General features: G+C 53.6%; 4 protein-coding genes and 1 non-coding gene across 5 annotated transcripts; 3 read left to right on the top strand and 2 right to left on the bottom strand.

Annotated features, from left to right (window-relative positions):
- Nucleotides 1–453: 453 nt before the first annotated feature.
- GLRG_05630 (uncharacterized protein) lies at nucleotides 454–795 on the bottom strand (the record flags this gene model as incomplete). Its single annotated transcript, XM_008096315.1, has 1 exon — nucleotides 454–795. The coding sequence occupies one exon, from the start codon at nucleotides 793–795 to the stop codon at nucleotides 454–456; it is 342 nt and encodes a 113-aa protein (XP_008094506.1).
- Nucleotides 796–1,265: 470 nt separating this feature from the next.
- On the top strand, nucleotides 1,266–1,352 carry GLRG_13139. Its single transcript has one exon. It is a non-coding gene; the product is annotated as a tRNA-Glu (tRNA).
- A 1,829-nt stretch (nucleotides 1,353–3,181) lies between these two features.
- Nucleotides 3,182–3,692, top strand: GLRG_05629 (CFEM domain-containing protein; the record flags this gene model as incomplete). Its single annotated transcript, XM_008096314.1, has 4 exons — nucleotides 3,182–3,262; nucleotides 3,409–3,431; nucleotides 3,505–3,567; nucleotides 3,635–3,692. 4 exons carry the CDS (start codon nucleotides 3,182–3,184, stop codon nucleotides 3,690–3,692), a joined length of 225 nt encoding a protein of 74 aa, XP_008094505.1.
- A 1,186-nt stretch (nucleotides 3,693–4,878) lies between these two features.
- Nucleotides 4,879–6,455, bottom strand: GLRG_05628 (uncharacterized protein; the record flags this gene model as incomplete). The annotated part of the gene is made up of 3 exons (XM_008096313.1): nucleotides 4,879–5,524; nucleotides 5,573–6,039; nucleotides 6,096–6,455. The coding sequence occupies 3 exons, from the start codon at nucleotides 6,453–6,455 to the stop codon at nucleotides 4,879–4,881; spliced, it is 1,473 nt and encodes a 490-aa protein (XP_008094504.1).
- Nucleotides 6,456–9,178: 2,723 nt separating this feature from the next.
- GLRG_05627 (uncharacterized protein) lies at nucleotides 9,179–12,832 on the top strand (the record flags this gene model as incomplete). The annotated part of the gene is made up of 6 exons (XM_008096312.1): nucleotides 9,179–9,361; nucleotides 9,483–9,702; nucleotides 9,773–9,948; nucleotides 10,009–10,440; nucleotides 10,496–12,567; nucleotides 12,625–12,832. 6 exons carry the CDS (start codon nucleotides 9,179–9,181, stop codon nucleotides 12,830–12,832), a joined length of 3,291 nt encoding a protein of 1,096 aa, XP_008094503.1.
- Between the last annotated feature and the right edge of the window lie 5,217 nt (nucleotides 12,833–18,049).

Below are 18,049 nucleotides of genomic sequence, written 5' to 3'. Positions count from 1 at the left end.
AGCTCTCACCCACGGCCCTTCGCGGCCCTGAAGCTACCTTTGTTGGATCGTGCAACCCTGGCAAGCTGCCCGTCTAATCTCGTTGCCATCGTTGCCATCGTTGCTGGCGACTGAAGGTGACTGGGGCCTGTTCGTAGAGGACAGTCTCAACTTCAAGTGGCTTCTCTAAGCATCTTGTCGTCTGTATAGATTCCGACGACTTGGGATGCAAAACTCGTAGACTGTTGTTCCTCGTCTTGACCGTTGTGGGAATGTAGTCATGGTCCGTGTCTCCTTCGGGAGCCTGCCGCATCGTCTCCAAAGACTGACCCATAGTTTCTCCTGTGGTGCAGCATTTCCCGATTCCCCGCGTCCGCGGTATAGGCCCATCCTTGTCGATAAATACAGCATTAGACCCTTCGCCCGGAGGTCGTTCTCGATCCGCGAGCCCCAATAGCGAAGCCATGGTGAAGCTCAGCCGGAGGACTTCCTCTTCTTCTTGCTCTTGTCCTTCTTCTCCTTCTTCCCGCTCTTTTCCTCCTTCTCTTCAACCTCTGCTGCCACTGTCTCCGTCATGTCCACGTCCTCATTCTCTGTTGCGGCTGCGGTAGCAGCGGGAGGCTTGACGACGCGCTCCTGGTCCAGGGCCGAGTACAGCGCAGTGCCCTGCTGCAGGGCGTGCACAAGGAAAGGCACCGAGTCGGCCTTGAAATCGTCGGCCTCGCGGACCTTGTCGAGGTCCTCGGCGAACTCCTGGGTCGTCCGCTGAAGGTAGAAGGCGGCGAACTCTTGGGATGCGGCGGTGGTGGCGGCCATTGTGACCGAGTTTTTCCCTCCTTTGGGTCCTTCCCTTTGCTCTCGTCTTCGAATTCAGCTTTGACTCAAACAGAGCGTCGGGGTATATTCTTTGATCACGGATGGAAGCCGTGCTTCGTTTGTCATGTAGATGGCCGATGAGCATGAGTGATGAGAAGGGATTTCTGCAATTGAGATGACCCCCAATGTGACCTTGCTGAGAGAAAGTTTTGAAGTACAGTGCCAGGGTACAGTGTGCGACCCGACCCGTACCACGTACCTACCTGTATGGCCGCTGTTGCAGGCACCTGTATCAGGCAATATTATTTTCTAATCCTTTTTTTTTCTAAACTTCCTTTTTTCTACTTCTCCTTCTTAATTGAACTACATGCTATCAAAGTACTGTTGAATCCCGACAGGATTCGCCTACGATCCCCAAACTGGAATGCTAAGTCTGTAGCAAGCTCGTGATTGAAAAACTTGTGTCCACATCCGATATGGTGTAGTGGCCAACATGATGCCCTCTCAGCAACTTGAGAGGTTAGGCATAGCCCCGAGTTCGATTCTCGGTTTCGGAACTTTTGGCTCTCCTTGCTTTTGTTAACTCTTGTCACTGACTGCAACTCTCCACCCAAGTCGTAGAAGAGGCAAACAGACACGGTTTGCTGAAACCCATACTACATACATACATACATCATAATACATACAATACATACATACATACACATTGATTGCTGCGCCACCTGAACTAGGAACATGCAGGACATATGGTACTTATTGCTTGCTACTGGTATATATATCATATTCCTCAAAATTCGGTCCAACGTCACACCCCTTCATAAGACTACAGGCCTCAGCAACGGCCCTGGGTGTTTAAAGCGATACTCAACTGCCGGTGCGGAGCAGCCTAGGTACTTTAGCTGACCAAATATTGCACAGTGCCCCAAGAGGGGAGGGAATCCCGTTCGTTGACCGAGTGAATCGCTCGCTTACATCTTCCATATGGAGCAAGCCAAATTGCGACGTTCACGAGACGTGCGGACAAACAGAATGTCTTTGTCAGGTGCTTCTCTCCCAACGATACGCATCGCCTCGGCAAGTCCGGCTTCTAAGAAATGCCACCCCATTGATTCTCCGGTGCTTCCCCCGATGTAGGAACTCCTCTTCCTGCACTGCAACCTCACGCCTCTGGACTGTTACACCCTCCCCCGCATTCCCCGGATTTTGAGCCTTCCCCAGGCGGGGTATTGTATATTGAGACCACCTTCTCACCAAGGTTCACAGGAGGACGAGCACGCAGTATCTGAAAGCCGTTGGCGATTAATAGTGCGAAAAGTGATGTGCTTGTGGCTTGTTATGGTTGGATTCTGTACGAGATACTCCGTTTTTAGCGCCTCTCCAAGCTCTTCTCCTCTTCAGAATTTGTCCGCAGGTCACCGATTGCCTGTCAATGTCACATCGGAAAAGACGAGGTCGAGGCCCGAGTTGTCCTCATGATCGACCAATGCCCCGCCAGAGCCGGAAGGCTACCACACTGTGCTGTTCCCTGACCGGTCAGCTTTGTCGTCTCCTCGGGGGCAGGCAGGTAGGTGCCTTGCCTTTTCGAGCCAGGTTTGATAAGGGTTGTAAGTCAACGGCAGAATCAGACAAAATGAAGGCTGTAGGCCTTCATTCGGCTGTTTGTTTCGATATCTCATAAGTAAGGTGCCATCATCTTGCGGTGGGAGATCAGAATCATGCCTTGCGTGCCCGGCCTGGATACGTACCAGTTAGCCTCTTCTCTCTTCTACTCCCATCACAAAAGTAGGGACATCACGCTATATAAAGCTATACACCCGTAGAAACCAATCTCCTGACCTTTTGCGATTCCCCATCCGGCAATGTCACCGACAGCAACCGGGTTCTTGAGGGGATGTCACATCCGTCTGGGGTAGCTTTCGAATCCCGCGATGGACCGTCTCGGAACAAGGCCTCCTCCTCGACCCCGCCCCTCTCTGCTCTCTTTGTACTTTGTTCGGCTTCATGTGAAAGGAGGTTACCATGGTTGCTCCACGCTCAGATAGGTAGGTGTAACGGTTTGAATCGAGAACAATAAAATATATTGTGGTGTTGGAGGCACGCATTCGTTGTGGGGTAAAGGAAGACATACCTCCCCGTCCATGTAGCCTCTCGTAAGATTGCGGACTTTGCACGTAGTAGTGCATGTCGTAGATTTCTGACGGATCATGTAGAGGGAGTAGTGAAGCCGGAGTGGACTGGGCGTCTATATAAAGCTGCCAATCTCTCTAGATGTCGTGATCATTTCCCTTGATTGCACAACACCAGCTCACACATCCAAATCAAGATCAAAACATATTATACATCGCCGCTATCATATCAACAATACCTTGTCTGTCCACTGGCCAACATGCAGTTCAAGATCGCCGCGGTTGCCCTCTTTGCCAGCTTCACCGCTGCCCAGGACCTCTCCCTACTCCCCGACTGCGCGGTACGACCATCTCTATTCTCTCTCTAAACTCGCCCCCGGTTCCTGTTGAAGATGGAATGAACGACACATTTATCTAATAAGAGACTATGTATTACTAGCGTCCCTGCTTCGTCAACAGCTTTTCCCTTTCTGGCTGCGCTTCGCAGACCGACTTTGCCTGCATCTGCGCGTGAGTTTCCCCGTCTTTCCAAGAAAAATTTGAACCAAGACCTTCATACTGACAGCCGGGGTGGCATACATAGTTCGAGCGCGTACAACAACGCCGTGACCACTTGCGTCCTGGGTGCCTGCCAGTTTCTTGACGCGTAAGCAAATACTACAGATATGGCGACTTCTAGAGAAGCGTTCGGCGACTAACCCTTTGATTCGTAGTCTGGCCGCTCAGGACTGGGCCACCAAGACCTGCAGCAACGCTGGCGTTCCCATCTAGAACAGTGAGTGCTACGAATCACTAATCCAGAATGTCGGGTCCAAGCTGGTTATGCGTATGTGACGGGTGAGAGCTGAGTCCGTTGCATGTACATATGTCTAAGATGACCGGGAATCAAGTACATACTTTGAATCAAATGTGTGGCGGTAATTTATTGAATGGTTGCCTCATATAATTCGAGGAGGATGTGTGCCGTGGACTGACATACCCGAGAGTCATCTGGGAAGAGTCCGATACTTGACATCACCTACATCTGAGGCGGCTTAGCTTTGTCCGCAAAACCCCAGATTCAGCAACATTTACCTCTAATTACATCAAAAGCCCGGCAGGTTGGTGAAAGCTGTACCCGTCTGGTTCCATTGACACGTTCCCTAACGGACCATCACAACTCACAACCCGCATCCTCGCCCATGCCAAGGATACGTTGACAATTCGTCGATTGTATAAGCATCTATGGATCTTGTGTCATCCGTGGAGCCAGGGTTTCTGAGCAGGAGCGAATTGTGCAGGTGCACTTTACGGATCGGCACAGCCTCAACGTTGCACATAACCCCGGACGTACACCGAAAGAAACAAGGTGATATGGGGACGTGGCTTTGGCTGTGTCTAATTCGAGAGACGGTCTGTACGTCGTTGGTTGCCTTGGTCTGTTTGCCATTCGTACATGAGCATTCAGCCATATAGTAAGAGCGAAGCGTATCTCAATACACAGTCAGCAACTGCCATCTGGGATTACCGCCATAGATAACAGAAAAATAAACATGGGACACAGGCTGAACAAGAGCCATCCCTGCTATCCTTTTTTGGGGGGGCGGGATGGCAAAAAGGAAAAAGAAAAGAAAAAAGAAGGAAGGAAAAAAGAGCCTGGTCGAACATGGTGATTCGAATTGGCCATTTCCCGAGGGGTACAATGAGCACGTCACGAAGTTTCATCCCATGTATCACGGATGAACGGCGCGATGCTCCGCGCATGCGGACCACGCGTATGGAGAGGATGGCATTGATCGAAGGCCTCCCTGTTCTGGACCTTAGTCTGAAGTCCCGGCCATCTGTCTATCGAGATAGAAAAAAAAAGCATAAAATCATGCTCCTGTCCCTGTCAACGTCAAAACTCCATGCGACGAATCCACAGACGCCAGTCATACCTAGCCCCTGGGACGCTTCGGCAGCAACACCAAACTTTCATTTACCGACGCAGGTCGATGCTTGGCCGGGATGAATCGAGACTCGGACGCACGGAGCTGCTCGAGCTCCTGCGACGACGCGCTCGCTGCTCGCCCGGGTCTGTGGGCCGCAGTCCCGACGACTTTGCAAACATGTTGAGGATATCAGTCAGCGAAACCACAGCAGTCAAACGACCAGAGAGATGAGCGCCGGGCATGGCTGCCGCAGGCACCGCGGTGTGGGTTTGTGTAGGAAGCGGTGACTGCGGTGCCGAGCCCGGCCCCGGCACCAGCACATTCGACGTCGTCGGGGCGAGCAAAGGGGTCGCAGGTGCGGATGGGGATGGGGATGCCGATTCAACCACCCACATGCGGTGAGACTGGGTAGCCACTAGCTTCGCGACGGTGTGCGCCAATGTCGAGTAGGGGTTGACATAAAAAACAGGGAAAGAGTCGCGGCCATGCTCGACACCACGCTCGCTGAGAATGACGGAGATGAAGTGCATGCAGGATGACTTGAGCAGAGGCGCGTCGGCGGCGTTGACGAGGTGCTTGACATCCACGGTAGATATATTTCCTACGACATTATGGCCGTTGTCGATAACGGCGACGCTTGTGAGGCCCTCGGCGTTCATCAATGCCAACGCGTCTCCCAACGGGCTATCGGAGCTGCGAAACGTTAGTGGTGATCGCGCAAAGTATGGAGTGGTATCTCACTTGACAGCAACGATTTGCTGGGTTCCGATACCGAGGTCTCTCAAGGTTACGGGATACAGTCTGTCTATGGCAGGGAAATTGATGCCTTCGTTCCAGAAGAACTCAATAGCCTTGAGCTGACTAAGAATACCGATCACATCGCCCGTGGGGTTGGTGACCAGGACGCGATGGATGCCGCTGCCAAACACTTCGATAGCCCGTTCTAGTGTCTCGTCGAACGGCAGAGCAATGAGCGACTCCTTGCGACATAGGGGCTGAATATCGCGCAGGGCTATGCGGGCGCCATTCCGGGCCTTGTTCACTATCTCGTCGTAGAGCGGGACTTGCTCCTCGTCGGGCTTCGCCAGGCCAACGACGATAAGGAGGTACGTGTTGAGGTCGTTATAGTCGAAGGTCGAAATGGCGGTTTTCGCCGAGTCATCTTGTCGGATGAGGACAACGTTGGACGGGCTGTGCTTGACCAGGGTCTGGCGAGATGTCAGAAACAGCCTCTAGGAAAAGACACAGATGTTGAGCCACATACCATGGATGCTTCCTCGACGCTAGTGTCGAGGGTGGCCCACTTGAAGTCATCCTGGGCGACAAGCTCGTTGACAGAGATATCGCGCCAGTCGCGGCCGGCGAAGCGCGGATCCGCGTGCTTGTTGGCAGCGGGTGGATGGTTGAGTAGCTCTTGCACGGCAGCCTGAGTGAAGGAAGGGTGACGCTGGGCGCGAGGCGAGCCAGGAGCGTTCCTCAGGTTCTCGGCGAAGCTCTGGCGATGGGCGTGGACATGGGTTGCCTTGTGCAGGCTTGTCTGAGACGGGGTTCGCTGGGGGAGTGCAGGAGGCGAAGTGGCGATAGCCTCGTCATTATGTGACCCGGACGCCGCTGTTGCGTCCATTGCTCTTTTCAAACAAGATCTCTCCGTTCGTTCCAAGATTGTTGTCTTCCGGAGCGGTCTGGCAAGGTAGGTAGGATAAGGATAGGTTGAGGCGGGGCCTTTTTTGCGTGGCGGTGATGACGTTTGGTGCGTTACTCCTGCGCCTGTGATTTTTTTGCTGAATAGGTTATAATGGCAGTTTCTACGGTCGTTCAATCCTACTTGGTTTTTTTTGGATTTTGCAATTGCTTTGTCAGATTGCCCCCGTCGTCTGTGTATTGATGGCTGAGTGGGTTAGATATTGGGCGAGGCGTTGAGAGAGAGGAGGCCGACAGTCGGTTGATTGCGCCCCAGAGCCACGGCTGCCCAGACCAAAGCTGCCGCAGCGCCTTACGTAGGCGGAATAGCTATGAATCGCAATGGAGGGGCTCCGATGATCTGATGGGTTCCGATAAGTGACAGGGCCGGGGAATGCATGCGCTTTGAACAGTCCAGTGTACCACGAGGTAATGTTGTAATTGGCTTGCTTGTTGCTGTCTCGATTCGTGTGGAAGGAAAAAGAAAAAGCAAAAAGAGCTACAACGACCGCATGCCTCGATGCTCGGATGAAGGAACAGAGGGATGGAGGGTTGAATAAGTTTGTCATATGTAGAAAGCGAGCGCTTCAAACGGCATCGAACATGGCTGGGGGACTAGTTTGCCAGTGTTGTACGCTCTGGAGACACTGCACCGGACAGACAGGTCCTTACCTCGGTGTACCTATAAGGTAGGTACCTACCTACCTTACACAGTAGATGCTCAGGGATATGCCGGCACGTCTTTTGCCTTATGCTACCCCTCAGTGGGTAGTCCAAAGCCGTGATTGGCTTCCTTTCCTCCTTTATCCCCACTATTCCCGAGCGGTGGTGCACCAACGGTCCGGTGCCCCACCCTCTCCACTTATTACAAATATCCGTATTATTGAATAAACAGTATAAATCAATAATACGTGGGATATTGAGGCAGGTAGCAAGTGCTTAGTAGGTACTAACTTACCTAGGTAGATCTAGTACTGGTGAAGAATTTCAGCCTGATTGACCCTTGCTGTAAACTGACAGCAACAACCTGTATGCACGCTTTTGATTACCCTACGTATCACCGGAGCCTACCTACCTTCATACACAAATGATGCTGCTGTCTCGTTGCTTTGTTGTGAACGCTGCGTGTCATGCCAGGCACCTGGACGCGAGGCTTTGAAGCTATCTATCTACCTACCTATTAAACAGTACTGATTCGCTGGACCCGACCCGAAGCAGACATTATTGTATGCTTCGCCTCAATTTTATGAGAGAAACAATAAAAGGCTTTGTCCGTGGATTTGGCTGCATGGACACTTGGGCATGGCCAGTGTCGCCCCTAGGGCTGGGAGCTTTGGCGAGACTGCAAGGGATCTCTCTGATGGGCAGTTCCTTATCCAATATGAGCCTTTCCGCTTCTTGCATTAGGATCGTTGCAGGGTGCAGCTTGCCGTTGAAATTTTCTTTTTCCCTCTCTCTCCCTCTCGCTTTGGTTTCATTCTTTGTGTGTTTCCTCAGCTCTTCGTCCCCCTTTCCCTCCCCTCCCCTGCGTTACTGGCCCATCTGTCCTTTGACAGACGGAATGATCTAATTTGAAACTGGTGTCAACTACCTCTTCGTGGTGGCATCTGTGTTGCTACGGTATGGTCCTGAACAAGTTTGACATGTCGTAGCCGCCTGCCATTCAACACAGCAACCTGTGGGCTTAGCAACAGAGGAGACGCAGACTACTCGCATTGCATCAAGACCGAGGCGCCGAAATGAACGTGTCAGGATGGCGGTGCCTTATCTCAAGGCAGCTGAGGCAAGCAAAGCAGGCACCTACCTAGGTAGTTTGGCTGATACCTACCATAACCACACACATTTGAACTATGGGTGGAGATGAATGTTATGTTCACATGCAATCATGGCCAGTCAAAATTCCAATACACTAACAATTTCAGACCCCTACACGGACTGCTCAACTACCTAGGTAGGTAATGAATGTACAGTACCACCTACCCAAGGTAGATACCTACCTTGATACCATGGGGCAGTACGGATACAGCAGCAGCAAAGAAAGTGCCCTCCTTTGCCCATGAGTGAGAGCGTGTGGGCGGACAGACAGACAGGCCACCGGACGTGAGTGCCCACCTCCACCAAGAGCCCCGCCAAAAACCTACCAAAATTATTGTCATTTTTTGCTTTCCCCTCCATGACAGGAACCCCCCCCCCCAGTCCCTCACCATCGTGGGCTTGCTGCCTCACTTTTTTGACTCCTGCAAGTGCCTTTGTTTTTCACCCCCCCTTTCCTCTCTCTCTTCCTCTCCCTCCGCAACATCCCTCACCACCACGTACTTTTGCCGAAGCATATCATGCTCATCATTGCGACCAGTCGCTGTTCCCAGTAGACTGCATATACCCGCGTTCCTCCCTATCCTCGTCCGACTCGCGCTCGCTTACTTTGGCGCACCAAGGTTTAGGTCGAGAGACATTTGGGGCTACCGAAAAGGGTAAAAAAAGTACCCCTCAGAACACAACACGCCGAACACTCATCCGCCTCTCCCCGCGTCGGCCTACCTCAACGCAATCTTCTTTCGCGCTCCCGACAAACCTCCACCGCCCCGGCTGTCTTGGGGCTGGTAATCACAACAAAAACCGCAAAACACTCGACTTGACCACGACCGACACACCGTCTCAGTCGCAATCATGTCCGTCCTTCCCCCAGACGTCCATGCCGAGCTGTCCCAGCTGCTGCAAGCTCTGCAGTCCCCAGACAACTCCGTCCGAACCCAGGCCGAAGAACACCTCCAGAACAACTGGACCGCGAACAGACCCGAGGTTTTGTTGATGGGCCTGGCCGAGCAGATTCAAGTTGCCCCCGATGCTTCGGTATGTTTCTTTGCCCTATACTTCCACCTTCCCAACCCCCCCTCGTCCGTCCTTCTCCTATCCCTCGTCTTCTTCCTTCGTCTTGTGGCCTGCTGCTAACCACCGTCATACCGCCTTTCAGATACGATCCTTTGCCGCCGTCATCTTCCGCAGAATCTCCTCCAAGAGCCGCAAGAATGCCCGCGGCGAGCTTGTCGACATGTTCCTGTCCTTGTCACAGGACCAAGCTGCTGCCATTCGCCAGAAGCTTCTCGAGTGCCTCGGCGGCGATTTCCAGCGTGCTGTGCGGAATAAGATAAGTGACGCCGTCGCTGAGGTAGCTAGACAATACACCGAGAATAGTACGTCGCAAATCTGTTCACATCCCACTTCGCTCCCTTTCCTGGAAACTTAAACCTCACACCATGGCAGACGATTCCTGGCCCGAACTGCTCGGCGGTCTTTTCCAGCTCAGCATTGCCCCCGACGCCGAGAAGCGCGAGACTGCTTTCCGTGTCTTCGCCACGACCCCCGGGATTATCGAGAAACAGCACGAGGACACCATTATCCAGGCCTTCCAGAAGGGCTTCAAGGATGATTCCGTGCAGGTAGGACAAACCCGAAAAAGGCCCCCGGTCTGGCTTTCAGCCTCCCTGACTTGCAACTAGGTACGACTGGCCGCCATGGAGGCCTTTGCAGCCTTCTTTAGGAGCTTGGGAAAGAAGGTGCAACCCAAGTTCTACCCTCTGATTCCCGACGTCCTCAACATCCTGCCCCCAATCAAGGAGACACACGATTCCGAGGACCTCAGCAGCGCCCTTGTCGCTCTTATCGATCTGGCCGAGTCGGCGCCCAAGATGTTCAAGCCCCTTTTCCACAACCTCGTCCAGTTCAGCGTGTCCGTGATCCAGGACAAGGAACTCGACAACCTCTGCCGCCAGAACGCCCTCGAGTTGATGGCTACTTTCGCCGACTTCGCGCCTTCGGTGTGCCGGAAGGATGCCACCTACACCAACGATATGATCACCCAGTGTCTCAGTCTTATGACCGATCTGGGTGAGGACGACGATGATGCCGCTGAATGGCTGGCGTCTGACGACGTGAGTAGCTTCCTTACTCTGGGCGACGGAGGTATGGATATTGACCCGAATCCAGCTTGACCAGGAAGAAAGCGACCAGAACCACGTTGCTGGAGAGCAGTGCATGGATCGCCTCGCCAACAAGCTTGGTGGCCAAACCATTCTGGCCCCGACCTTCAACTGGCTGCCCCGCATGATGACTTCCATGGCTTGGAGGGACAGGCACGCGGCCCTCATGGCCATCTCCGCCATTTCAGAGGGCTGCCGGGAGCTGATGATTGGTGAGCTCAGCCAAGTCCTCGACCTCGTTGTTCCTGCACTGAAGGACCCCCATCCTCGTGTCCGCTGGGCTGGTTGTAATGCGCTCGGCCAGATGAGCACCGACTTTGCGCCCAAGATGCAGACCGACTACTACGACCGCGTGCTCAAGGCCATCATTCCTGTTCTCGAGTCCCCCGAGGCTCGCGTCAAGTCGCACGCTGCCGCTGCTCTAGTCAACTTCTGCGAGGAGGCCGAGAAGTCCATCTTGGAACCCTACCTCGACGAGCTCCTTGCTCACCTCTTCCAGCTCTTGCAGAACGAGAAGCGCTATGTTCAGGAGCAGGCCCTGTCGACCATTGCAACCATTGCTGACGCTGCCGAGGCTGCGTTCTCAAAGTATTACGATACCCTGATGCCTCTGTTGGTCAGTGTTCTGCAGAGGGAGAACGACAAGGAATTCCGTCTTCTTCGCGCCAAGGCAATGGAGTGCGCCACCCTGATTGCTTTGGCAGTCGGAAAGGAGAGGCTTGGCCAAGACGCCATGACTCTCGTCCAGCTCCTTGCCTCCATCCAGCAGAATATCACGGACCCCGACGACCCGCAGGCTCAGTATCTGATGCATTGTTGGGGCCGCATGTGCAGAGTGCTTGGCCAGGAGTTCCTTCCCTTCCTGCCCAATGTCATGCCTCCTCTTCTTGAGCTCGCCAGCGCCAAGGCTGACATTCAGCTTCTCGATGACGATGACCAGGTCGAGCAGATTCAGCAGGAGGACGGTTGGGAACTCGTCCCTCTGAAAGGCAAGATGATCGGCATTCGAACTAGCACCATGGAGGACAAGAACATGGCCATCGAGCTCCTGGTTGTCTACGCCCAGGTACTCGAGGGCAGCTTTGCTCCATACGTGGCTGAGATCATGGAGAAGATCGCTCTTCCTGGCTTGGCCTTCTTCTTCCACGACCCCGTCAGATTCATCTCGGCCAAGCTGGTACCGCAGCTTCTCAGTTCTTACAAGAAGACTTACGGAAGCCCTTCGAACGAGCTCAACGGATTGTGGGCGGCGACTGTTGACAAGCTTCTCGAGGTCTTGACGGCGGAGCCGGCCATTGACACCCTTGCCGAGATGTACCAGTGCTTTTATGAGTCTGTTGAAGTTGTTGGAAAGGAGTGCCTTTCTGCTGAGCATCTCTCTCGCTTTATTGATTCAGTTCACTCTGCTATCGAGGACTACAAAGACCGCGTGGCTCAGCGCCTCGAGGACAAGGAGGGCGTCGCGGCCGAGGATGCGGAAGACGACGCCGATGATGTCTTGTTGGCCATTGAGGACGATCAGACACTATTGTCCGACATGAACAAGGCCTTCCATGCCATCTTCAAGAATCACGGTGCAGCCTTCCTCCCGGCCTGGGAGCGTCTGCTTCCCACATACGAGGGTTTCCTGAAGTCGGACGACCCTACACAGCGCCAGTGGGGTCTCTGCATCATGGACGATGTCCTCGAGTACTGCGGTCCCGAGAGCCAAAAGTACGCCAATCTCATCACACAGCCTTTGGTTGACGGCTGCAGAGACTCTTCGCCCGCCATTCGACAAGCTGCTGCTTACGGCATTGGCGTGGCCGCGCACCGTGGTGGCCTTCCCTGGGCCCAGTTCCTGGGTGGTGCCCTGCCTTTCCTCTTCCAAGTTACGCAAGTACCTGACGCGCGGAGCGAGGATAATGTGTACGCAACCGAGAACGCCTGTGCCGCCATTGCCAAGATTCTCCATTACAATGCCGGCTCAGTGCAAGACCCCAACAACGTCGTTGCTCAGTGGATGGAGACACTCCCGGTGACGAACGACGAGGAGGCGGCACCTTACGCATATGCTTACCTCGCGGAGCTGATTGACAAGTGAGTGAACATCCCCTATGACCAAACAGTGCATCATTGCTGACGTGCGATACACAGGCAACATCCGGCTGTTGTAAACCAGGCTGGCAGGGTTTTCGTGCTCACCGCCCAAGCACTCGAGGCAGACACTCTCCAAGGACAGACCGCAAGCCGCGTGGTTGGCGCCATTAAGGCCCTCCTGTCCCAGGCGGGTGTGGACCCCACGCCACTCCTGCAGCAGTTCTCGCCCGAATCTCAACGAGCAATCACGGCGTACTTTTCTTGAGTTTGGAGCAACAGGTTGGAAGAGCTTCAAATGGAGAACCGGCACCCAACGGGGTGAGCGACATGACGAGGGGTGTTGTACTAGAGGGTGGGGAGGGGGGAGGATAGTAGTCGATGATACCATAGGCACTGAGACGAGAGAGAAAAAGTCACTGGTGCACCAGAACAGTCGTTCTAGACTTGGATAGCTGCCTCGTTCGAGCCAAGTGCCAACCAACATGGGCGAAGCTGGGTGGCGGGGAGAACGAGGAAGAAGGGAAAGGTGAGTGGGGTGGGAGGTGAATGTGTGTAGCGAGAAGACCACTTTGGTCGTCTTTTCCCTCTCGCCATCGGTTCCCTCTTCGCTGGCGCCAAAGTAGTGATATTACTTGATAATATAAAGGAGTGGTTGCTTTTGCAGATAGAAATCTACGCAGATATGATATATTCCTCAATGATGAGCCGTGCTTATGAGAGAGGTGCCGCGTCATTAGGATTGATGCTGATGAGCTGTACCCTAATCCGAGGACCTGTGCCGGAAGTCAAGTCCCGCCTTCTTGAGTTGCCGATGACATGATTCATTGTCAAACCACTTACGGGTAGCAAAGGATGGGAGAGAAACAAGACATGCATACAGGTGTAGTCAACAAGCCAGCTCCGTGAAGTGTAGATGATGTATGTAGACTATCAGAGGGGCGAAAATCCACGGCAACCCTCTCCGAGTAAACTACTCAACAAGGGCATATATATATATATATATATATATATGAAGATGCCTATAGCAAACATAACGCTGACCGCATTCTGTCGAGCAACCAGAAGCAAGGATAACTCCATGGACCGGAATAGAACGGAGCCATGCTTGTTGGATCCAAAGCGAGACTCGCTATCTGGAATACCGCTTTCGTGGTGGCGTGTTGAGGAATAAGAGGCCAGGCGGCTGGGCTGGGGAAACGAGGTATATTATCCGCGGGGGGGGGGGGGTGGCGGCAGTTGTTCCAGGTCGTCTGGTGCCGCCTAGTCTCACGTCACGGAGAAAAGTGGCACCACTTCAGCCTTTTGGCATTCATGCTCACACTGGCAAGGCCGTCGTTGCTGTAGAATGGTAGTACGTAGTCATCTCACACTGGCACGGATTTATTCTGTCTGGACTATGAGACAGTTGGTAGAGCCAGTCCGGGACACAGCTCTGAGTCACATTGCGGCGGCGGCGACCTTTCTATCAGAGAAATTATTATGGACCGGGTTAAAAATGGAGAGTTTAGAGTATGAGATAGGGATGGTCGAATAGAGGACGCGTCTCGAGTGAGCGGTTACGTTACTGGCGAGAGACAAGCGCATGGGGGGGGGACAAAAAAAAAAAAACAAGAAAGAAAAAAAGAAAAGGAAGATTAAACATGGCAAACGGAATTGCCATGTTGCCTGCCTATGCCATTCCAAGGCGGGGGTAGGGGGGAGGGGGAATGGAGAGACGAGGTGGGGGCTCAGACGCCCCAAATCTTGCTTTGACTTGACGATGAGATGGGCAAAGGCACTCACCGACAGTTCGCTTGTTCCTCCTCTCTTGACCGATCGGCCCAGCTGCCCGGCCTGACACGTCTCTCGACTGTCTCAACGCTGTGAGTCCAGGGAGGCACTGAAGGCCGAAAGAAGAGGCCTTGGGGTTGGGTCCGGCCATTGTGGTTGTCCTTTATCACTGTCGATGTCTTGACCTGGCTCGATATGTAAGTGTTGCCACAGGCATCAGGTGCAAGAATGGGATCTTGGACATGGTGATGTATCTGGTGGTTGCGTTGGTTTCCCCCATGTTGATGGATAGATATCAGCTGTCGTGCAGAAAGCACCATTGGCTTTTTTAATCATTACGCCACAAAGTGTTTATCATGCAAGGATGATGCGCAGCTGCCTCACGAGAGCACATGCCAAGGCTTGCTTTCCCGGTCCCTGGTCTGGAAAAGCCGCCGTCAACAGCTGCGGGAAGGTGGGAAAGCGCGCTGTCGAGGGATGCACGTGTGCGCGTATGTGTGTGTGTGCCGAAAGATGGCAGCTGGAGCTCCCCCTGTTCCGTCTTCCTAGTCGCCCTTGTTGGGTAAAGGGACAATAAGACGGGTATTGGAGAGAGACACATCTCGATGGCTAGAAACGGTGCAAGGGAGCCTTCTGGCGGACGAGACATTATGCCTCGTCGATCCTTGCTTCGTCCGGGTCGTCAAGGGCGCTTGTCAGTCACATGGGTGCAGAGGGCTGCTGGCCTATGGAGTACATAGTGGGCGGCGTAGGGCCAACACACCGCAGGGCACTGATCCCTAATGGTGTGTGTAAATGGGTATGTTTGTGTGTGCACATCCGTGTACGGAGTGTAGGTTCCTTTTGCTGGGTGGGTTCCTACCAAGGGGGTAGCTGTTGGCCCCCGTTGAGGTGGAGAAGTAGGCGATTGCTTACTAAAGGGGAGTTGGAACCATGGTAGGTAGTTTACCCAGGAGAAGACAAAAAGTCTGCCGAGGCTCCAACAGAACAACGCGGGACGGATCGGTTTCTTATCAGGTCGCGCCGGCCTTTGTTTCCAGAGTCAGGCTGGGGTTTTGGGCCGCTCGGGTAAGGAAGGATATGTGCCCTAATTACTAGGTAGGTACGGATACTCCGTACTTGTTGCGGATATGAAGGAGAAGGGCGTTTGCAGCCAAGGAGGCCCGATTAGAACCGGATTGAGGGATTGGGATCGTGTGTATCTATATCTAGCAATGGCATATAGAACTGCGGTGTTTCGAGTTGGTTCCTGGCCGGCTAAGAAACACGATCTACCTACCCATCTATCTACCTATGCAAGGGAGGAGGAAAAGGGGCGAGGAGGATTGACGATCGGGAATGAATGGCCACGTCCCAGCTCCGCTGTGCAGCGCGCTGTGTGTGCACTACACTAGGTAATTATGTTGGCGCTAGCGTGACAAAGACCGGCTGGTGGTGAGGTGAGGAGGGTGGGATGGAACCAACGGTTCGTTCTGTTGCCCGAGCTTGGGAATGAGAGCATTGCCGGAGCCTTTGGTGTGTGTGGTCTGCAGCATTTACTGCTTGGTATCAGACGGTTCAGGGCCATCTGGAGACTGCGGGTTATGACGACATTGATTTTGCTCGACTAAAACTAACTTTCCTTGCTCAAACCCCTGTCCTGTCTGTATTAAGTAATCCGCACTGACCACCACGAGAAGAGGTAGGTACCTAGTACCTTTTGCTCCGTATCCGTACTCTGTACGGATACGTAGGTAGGTAGATACCTGGCTACTGAGGTACCTCCTGGGTAGGTAGGTAGGCATGTAACCGTATATTCGGAGAGGAAGTTCCTACCCTGCCTGTACGGAGTATTCTGGCTACACTAGGTAGGTCGCATGGGCCTCTCGATGCCAGGTCCTTGGTCCATTTACAGTGTATTGTCGCATCTTTGGCGTCCCCCCCTCGGCGGCTGCTTGACTACTTGGGTGTGCCTACATTGTACAAACGTCTATGTGTATATGTAGGTATCCAACCGATCGATTCTGAGGCAGCCGCCGTGGTCAACGGTTTTGTGTAGGGGCCGGGAAATGCTTGAAACGGAGCAGGGCACTGAGACCCGCATCGGCATCGGCACCGGCACCGCTCGCCTGAAGCCGAAAGCTAGACTCGGGGGGTTGGGATGCATGTTTGGAGACATGGCCTTACCGCCGCCGTTGATGGCAGTCGATTTGCTCGGGCATCGGCATCAGCATCGGCATCGGCCTTCCAGCTTGTCCGTAGCTACCGCGAGCGGGTTGGAGTTTGACTGCCCAACTACGGATACATATCTTCTACGGTATACGGTACCATATGGCAACCATGCCTGTACAAAAGACTGCTGGCAGTCTGTGTGCTCTTTGTCTGATGTGGGTGGCTGGCTGCCCGCCCGCCCGTTCAATGGCACTCCCTAGTCGATAGTTGGTCGCAGCTCCTCCACTCAGAATGGGGGTGTACGCCAAAGTGGGGCGGATACCGAATACCGTAGCCACTCGTCAGATCCGACATCTGCTAGCTTTGGAGCTAACAGGAAAAGGTATCGCGGTTACTATATAAGGTATAGTGCAGCCCGTTGAGCTAGTCCTATAAAAGAAGGCGGTCAATCTCCAACAGAAGACGTCTAGCAACCATAACAAGCCTGCTTGCTAGCCTTTCTCACACTTCCCACCTAATTTGCTTCTAATATACATGACAAACCCCTACTTCTGCCACCACTGGATCCCTGTTTCTGCCAGTAAATCTTACTGCTTACGGCGGCCGTAATACCCCTTCCCGTTAGCCCAAGAATTAGCAGATATCGGATCTGACGAGTGGCTATGGTACTTCTAGGCACTTCTCAGCAGATAGGACCCACTATGGAGACCCGAGTCCTGCTGGGTACTTGGCGCCCATGCCGTCATCATCCCGCCCTCATGCTAAATACGCCATTTGGGTCTCGGAACACCACCCATTCATTCCACAGTGATTGTCGAGTAAGCCGCACGCATTCTTCAGAAACGCTTGTGCATCCAGAGCCCGGTAGCCGGTATATACCTAGTGTACTACCTACCTATCTACCTACCCAGTCGTAGTGTACACGTACGTGTAGATAGATATACCAACCAACCAACCAACCAACCCAAGCCGGAGCACGCGCACATGTCCCATTTCGCTCTGTTTGTGACAGCAGACGACGACGACGACGACGACGACGCTCAACACACTCATCTCTCTTACCCAAGATACCTACTGTACCTACACTAGACGCTTGAACATTCCTTGCCTGGGCTACTGGATATGTGCTGGTTGTTGACCTTTCGACGCGGGTTCCTTCCTCAGACGATGGATGCCACCGCACGTGTCACGGCCGCAAAACCTTCCTCTCCCTCGCCCCATGCTAGCCATTGCGGATACCCTTCGCCGCCAGGTGCAGCACCCGCGGCGCGGCGCGGCGAGGCTAGGCGAAACCCAGGACGAGGGCAGAGACCCATGCAGCTACCCGTCTGCCGGGCTCCTCTTGCTGACCGAGTCTTCACTTAGCCTGGCTCTATCCATCTACCGTAGGTAGTTTACCTTGTGTATCCGTACGCATGGTGATAACCGCGCCTTTCCTGGCGTGCTTGGTCTTATCTCACCCTGGTTCCTTTGGGCAAGTTGGAAACTCAACAAGCCCAGACAGCAGGGAACGAGACCAATCTCGAACCCACGAAGACGATGATGAGGACGCACGAGGTAC

The sequence above is a fragment of the Colletotrichum graminicola genome (genome assembly GCF_000149035.1).
Source record: "Colletotrichum graminicola M1.001 genomic scaffold supercont1.19, whole genome shotgun sequence".
Classification (NCBI taxonomy): domain Eukaryota; kingdom Fungi; phylum Ascomycota; class Sordariomycetes; order Glomerellales; family Glomerellaceae; genus Colletotrichum; species Colletotrichum graminicola.
Note: the sequence above shows the minus strand (reverse complement) of the source record. Positions and strands in the feature narration are given on the sequence as shown.